The 6988-nt window shown below is 42.5% G+C and overlaps 1 protein-coding gene across 2 annotated transcripts; it reads right to left on the bottom strand.

Annotated features, from left to right (window-relative positions):
• Positions 1-867: 867 nt before the first annotated feature.
• Positions 868-6466, bottom strand: LOC114797017 (CD276 antigen). 2 transcript variants are annotated; one of them, XM_028991605.1, is made up of 5 exons: positions 6154-6466; positions 4746-5045; positions 4401-4655; positions 2523-2647; positions 868-2287 (listed from the first exon to the last, which is right to left on the bottom strand). In XM_028991605.1, the coding sequence occupies exons 1-5, from the start codon at positions 6209-6211 to the stop codon at positions 2246-2248; spliced, it is 780 nt and encodes a 259-aa protein (XP_028847438.1). In that variant the 5' UTR covers positions 6212-6466; the 3' UTR covers positions 868-2245. The 2 variants fall into 2 exon arrangements, with proteins under 2 accessions (XP_028847438.1, XP_028847437.1); XM_028991604.1 differs by having other exon boundaries at positions 869-2287; positions 6148-6466.
• Positions 6467-6988: the final 522 nt, after the last annotated feature.

The raw sequence follows: 6988 nt of genomic DNA, 5'->3' as shown, positions 1-6988 counted from the left end.
TGGTCACGCAGGGTACCCACAGTCACAGGTAAGGGATGGTTGGAAAGAACCTTGCTCTACTCCTTCTTCCAACACAACATCGTCCCTGTCTCTGTTTAGGTGTGAACCACTGGACTTGGTCATTCTAATAATCACTGAAAAACATTGGCCAGTTGCGTAATCAGAATGGCATGATTACAGTTGCATGTTTAGCTGCTGGATCTACCAGCTTGTGCACTGAGGTGCCATATATCCTTTTTTCAGGAAAAAGATGTTTAATATAATTTTTTTTTAATTATAAAGCTCCCTTCTCGTTGATTGAGTATAAATCCATAGACATCCGTAGCCATATCTTTTAAATCTTTTACAGCTGGATAGGCTCACTGTACTTTCACAATCTTAGTCACAATGATGTAACCATTGACTCACTCACTCTCTTTTAAAGCATTCTCTCTCTCTCTCTCTCTCTCTCTCACACACACACACACACACACACACAGCTTTGGAAATTCCATAAAATTCCCACTCGGCGTGAAAGCAGAGTCTTCTCAGCCTTCATAGCACATTCCAGTCTCTCCATATATCTCTGTCCAGACACAAGACATTTGATGTATGTGTGATTTTTAGGAAATTTTATTTCCTTTTTTTGTCTAAAATGAATAAGCGAAGCCGCATTTATTCACAGAAATCAAGGGTGCAGAGCAGAAAAAAAGTTCCTTTAGACTGTCGGTTGAATGAGGAAGCTTGTGGCAAACTGCATGCATTTTTTTGTGTCTTTTGCATTGAATGCTTGAAAGAACTAACTGAGAATATACATATTTTTGAGGGATTATTAATAAACTGCAAGTTATTTCAAAATCAAAAACAGATTGTGAATGCCATAATCAAAAAACATATAATCATAGTATTATCTCATTTTCATGGAAATTTCTCATCATTTATTTTCATCAAATTTCACACAAAAATAGAACAGTCATGTATATTAAAAACCAAAGGAGGCGACTTTTAAAGGAAACAAAAACAGGAGTTGCTTAAGGCAGAAAAGAAAAAAAAACTTGTTCCTCCTCCCTTTCCACAAAACCACATTTTATCACCTTTTTCCTGAACAATCTCTCTAAACTTTCCACTTAGGAAATGAAACTCATTCAGACATGAATAGAATGTTTATGAAAAAAAACATGACCTTTGTACACAGGTGTCTAATTTGACTAGAAGGTGGAATGTGAAATATGTGCTCAGGTGCCAACATTGTGGTACAGTCTTAATTTGACTCTGATATACTTTTAAAAGTTGCTGAAAAATGGTTGCTGAAAAATTGGAAACTGGATTTGACCAAGCAAAATTGTCTATGCAACACGCAACTCTTTCTTTTCCAAAAAGCACAAACCAAGTGGTGGCTTTGGAGAAAAAAAAAAAAAAAAAAACCCACATGAAAATGTCATGTCCTAAAAATACATGGGTCTTTCCCCCAGACATTTTCAACCCATGAATTAATCAGGTTTCACGTTTTAAAAAATGTGCATTATATAGTTCACATAAAAATGCAAAAATCAACAAGGTATCATACAGAATCATAAAATCTATGTGCAGTTTCATAAAATGTATAATAAAATCTGTCCTAAAAGTACATGGGTCTTTCCACCAGACATTTTTAACCCATTAATTAATCAGGTTTCACATTTTTAAAAATGTGCATTATGTAGTTCACATAAAAATGCAAAAAGCAACAATTTTAACCCAAATCACATTATCTCAGTTAGGCTCAGAACAGCAGAGAAGCAAGTTTATTTTTAGACTTTTGTGACAAACTAGGCACAAAAAACAAATCAGAGTAGCGTAGCAAAAGATGAAATTTAATAAGCGATCCCATAGGATCTCAAAATGATCCCATAGGGAGTTTATATGATCACAATATTACATTATCAACATGGCTAAAGTACATTTAACATACTTTAAGGTCTCTATATACACAATATTTACACAAAGTGCTAATAAAATGTACATTTAAAACTCCGCATCCCTGAAAATGTCGGTAAAGATGACCCAGCTGCAGATGCTGCAACAGACTATATAGTCCTTCCATTGTACATTTCCAGTGCTCGACAATATTTGTACATTTGTGACATCAGTCAAGTGTAGACCTCAGTATCATACCGAGGGCCTTCAGCTCAGTGCAAAGTCCTCCGTTAACGATGGGGTGGGGCTCAGATAACGCTGCCCGTACCATGCTGGGCGCTGCCGTCTTCCTCTGGTTGGGACACGCTGGCTAAATTATATCACTGGGGCGTCTGGTGGGACACATTTTGATCTATATGGATAGAGGGGAAAACAATGTTGGTTATTAGCATTAATAATAATGATAATAATGTGAGTATTCTACTTTCTGTCCCTAAAAAGTTTTTTTGTGACACAGTAAATCAGCATCCTTTTTGCTAACGCTTGACACATCAAGATGTCTATGATCGTCATGACTACTGATAATACATAATAAAGTTATTATATCTTAACATAATAAAGACCGGATTCAGAATCGAACATCTTACCTTTCTACCTCTGTACCATCTGTATATCAGCACCAGCAGTACCACAAGTACCAAGACCAAGATCACAGCCGTCACACTTGTGGGGACCGTTGATTCTTGATTAAATGATCCAGGAGCAACAGGATCTAAAACAATATATATTTATGTATTTATTTTCACAAGACAAAAACTAAAATGTTGTTTGTGGCAAAGGTTATAAAAGACAGAAGTTAGGATTAGGTTTCAGGAATGTTTTCTGGTCACTGCTGATGAGGACGTGCTGTATTGTGCTCTATGAGTGCCAAGTGGTGAGGCAATACGCGATGGTAATCATTTCACAAAGGATGACACACGGAAACCCAGCTATAAACACTGGCTCAGCTTCCTGTTCACAAATTCGACCTGAACCAAGACAAAGAGTCTTTTTCGATTAAGAATTTATATGTCGTTCTCTTATTTTTTAATCCCTACACTGCGGCTCCCTTTGAATTTTTATCAGTTCTTTTTTTTTTGCAGTTCAAGATTATCGTGATCTTGAAACATTAAAATGCAACATGTTTACATTTTTTTCCAAAAATGCGTTGCAAGTGCCATATATGCATATGTGCGTGGTGGCCACCCCCACCAGAGCTGTTAATCAAGATACATTAGGGCGGAGTTTCAAAATCTGACATCTCTTGGGGTGAGTAAACCGTTGTTTGTAATATTAAGTATATTGCACATGTTGACTTAGAGTTGACAAGTAAGTTGTGTAAAGTTAGCCTGGCGCCGCTATGTTGGGGTGACCAGATCTCCTGTTTTCCCCGAACATGTCTGGCTGTTTTTGTTTTTTTTTCACGCCTGACTTAAACATCCATCTCATCGTCGGCTTCTACACGCATATTCGAATATAAATAATAATAATTGCACAATCAAAATACTAGCTTAGTTTTTTTTTGTACATTGCATAAAAGTAAAAACAGAATTCAAAATTAAAAAAAAAATCAAATTCAAAACAAATTTGCGATGGCGCTTCGAGTGTTGAAAGGTTTCCGACCCCTGCTCTAGGACTCAGGAATCTTTTATAGCCGAGGCTTCGTGTAATGATTGACATGGTGCACGTCCTCCTCAGCGGTGCATCTGAACCACTAGTGAGCGGAAGTGATTAGACGTCAACCGTGTCACCACAGATTTGTGAACCGTATTTGAGAGTAAAGGGAAGAACATTTGAGATTTTTTTTATGTTTGTGTATTTGATTGCCAATTTATGGGCAAAGTAGCGAAGTTGACCGCGATTCTGTGGAAGCCATCTGTGCTAAATATGGTTCACACACAAACCAAAGCAATCGAGGGAATTTTCCCTGAAGCTTGAGCTTTCTCACACACACACACACACACACACACACACACAAAAGATCAAAATAACGCCCCCCAACAACACCACTTTAAAAAAGTTAATTAAAGTATTTGTGAAGTGTATATTGTGTTTTTAAATTTTAGATATTATGCTTATTTTTTATACCTTTGTATTTAATGTTATGGTTGTATTTAATGTTACTGTTTGTATTTTAATGTTACTTGTATGCACCATGGCTCTGAGAGTAACGCAATTTCAATTCTATGTATGTCCTGTACATGTGAAAGAATTGACAATAAAAGTGACTTTGACGAGTATATATTGTGAAGAGTACAGTGGTCGGCCTAGTGCCCTAGTGGTTGGCGGTTAAGGAAGTGGCCCCGTAACCAGATGGTTGCCGGTCCGAATCCCGAGCCGCCAAGGTCCCACTGAGCAAAGCACCGTCCCCACACACTGCTCCCCGGGCGCCTGTCATGGCTGCCCACCAAGGGTGATGGTTAAATGCAGCGGATGCCTTTCATTGTGTCACCGCGTGCTGTGCTGCAGTACAGCTTTGTACGTACCACAGTATGTTCCGTCGGCGCTGTAAAAAGGTGCTTCCACTACACACCGCACGCATTTGGAATTGGAATGTACGGTCAGGGTGCTGAACAGGTCGATGAGTTTGGAGTCCTCGTGCCGTTGGGACGTCATCAGGGACTGGTTTTCCAGCCGCCGTCCGTCTTGCCACCACGAAACGTTGGCCTCTGGGTATCCTCCGCTGGCGTTACACGTACAGCTGTTACCGTGCCGACACTCCACTGTCACAGTGTACTTTGCTGTGGACCAGAGGGACGTCGGGCAATTCAAGATTTGGAGGAATTGTCTGGGCACGAATGGACAGGAATGATTACGGAATGATTTCTTACCGGAGACACGGAGGACAGTTTCCTGCTTTTTAACAATTCTTTCGCCCGTGCTTAAAACGTAGCAGACATAGGTGCCCTCATCAGCCACCGAGACGCGCCGAAGCAGCAGTGAACATCTCCCACCCTCATTATTCAGCAGCAGACGCGTTCGGTTTACGTATCCGCGGCCTTCTTCATTGCTTCTGCTGTCGTACACCACGTTTTCCGCTTTATTCTGCCAGGTTACATTTTGCTCCTTTGTACAGGCACAAGGCAGAAGGACGTCCTCTCCAACAATCCCATTTTTGTGCGCTGGCCGTTCTGGAGAAAAGAAATCGAGAAGATCATTTCAGTTCATCAAAAAAGAAAATACGGGACATATATTTGAAACCCGACACAGAAATAAGAGAAGTGGAAGACCCTGCATGTTCCTCCTGCCGCTCTCAAAGTACACGTCCACTTTCACTTCTCCTTAATGTCTTTAGGTCAACCCACAAACGCAACCGTCTGCTTTCACACGTTCACAATCATGGAAACCAGAACCCGCCTACACGCAGTCACGATGAAGGACAGACCACCAAATTCCTCTCAAACCGCCCTGACCGGGAGCTCCTCGCGTACCTCCTGCAAATCGTCACATGACTCTACTCAGTCAGACTTTGGGAAGGTTGAAGATCAGTCGTGCTGCTGCATGTTGTATTAGTTGTAGAGGCCTGATGGTACATAGTGGTAGACCAGCTAGAAGGGAGTTACAGTAATCCAGTCGTGAGGACTGAACCAGTATCTGGTATAAGGGCGGATTCGCCTGATATTGTAGAGAAGGAATCTACACGAGCGGGAAAGGTTGCTGATGTGAGTCGAGAAGGAGAGTTGGTTGTCTATTGTTACCCCAAGGTTGCGGGCTGTTGCAGAAGGAGAGAGCTGCGAGTTGTCCAGGTAAATAGCAAGATCCTGATGTGGTGAAGGTATCTGCTGGAATGAATATTAGTTCAGGTTTGGTGGGATTGAGTTCATGGGCTGCCATCCAAGATGAGATGTCGGTTAGACATGCAGAGATTTTGGAAGCAGCATGAAGATCAGAGGGGACGAGGAAAACATTACCTCGGGTGACCTTTAACTGTCTGAGGTTACTCCTGGTTTTATATTTGAGACAAAGCGTTGTGATATAAGGCTTGGCTGACACCGCCTGCCACTGAAAAATTCCATTCAGAGTGCCCTTCTGCAGATGGTGCACTTATCATTATGGTTTACGGCATGATGCCAAAAGCACATCCTCCAAAGGTTTCATGAGTTTCTTCATAAAACTGAGAAAATTGCGCATAAATACGTCAATGAAGAAACTGGGGGATCGCAACACACTTTTTAAACAACTTTTAAACAGTCATCCAGCCAAAAAAATACACCCACACACACACACACTCACCCTCACCCGCGGAGAACGCCACGCATCCCAGGAGTAGCAGGGGAGTCCAGGTCCAGCAGGTCATCCTGGAGCGCGGGTCGGGAAACAACGAGCAGGCAAAAAGCGGGTCCCCTCCTCCCGAGCACTACTTTCTGAAAACGGGCGTTTAATTCATCACAGCGAACAAGTTCCGCAGATCGCGCCGCTTTTACTGCTCAAAGGTTTCCATCCTCGCCGCCACTGATCGATAAACGGAGGAAACCGTGACCGGCTTGGCGGCGGGCGTGATGGAGGAGGTGCGGGTCCGTCGGCGCGCAGCGGCGGGACTGAAACCGCGTCTCGGCGGAGCGCGTTAATCACCACGCCCACCCACGCGGGACGCGACTTCCGGCCCCGCCCACCCGTCCTCTACGTCACCGCGTTTTTTTTTTGTTTTTTTTTTTTTTTTTTTTACTTTTTTTGTTTTCTGAAATGTGCCCGGTTAGCTCAGCAGGTTGGATCATTGTGCTAATAACGCCAAGGTCGCGGCCTAGCGATTAATGAAGCGGACCTGTAATCAGAAGGTAGCCGATTCGAATCCCGATGGCACCACCGTCCCCACACACTGCTCCCCGGGCGACTGTCATGGCTGCCCACTGCTCACCAAGGGTGATGGTTAAAAGCAGAGGACACATATGGTTGTGTCACCGTGTGCTGTGTTGCAGTGTTTCACAATGACAATCACTTCACTTCTAATTGGTGACCAATCCTGCCTCCTGGTGCTGGTGATTGTCACATTAACGTCAAATCTGTCAGAACCCACTCCAGCACATGGCTGAGAGATCTGGGACAATATAGTGTGGCTGATCCTGAGCCCTGTGCC

The sequence above is a fragment of the Denticeps clupeoides genome, chromosome 9, assembly GCF_900700375.1.
Source record: "Denticeps clupeoides chromosome 9, fDenClu1.1, whole genome shotgun sequence".
Lineage (NCBI taxonomy): Eukaryota > Metazoa > Chordata > Actinopteri > Clupeiformes > Denticipitidae > Denticeps > Denticeps clupeoides.
This window is presented reverse-complemented; position numbering and strand designations above follow the sequence as displayed.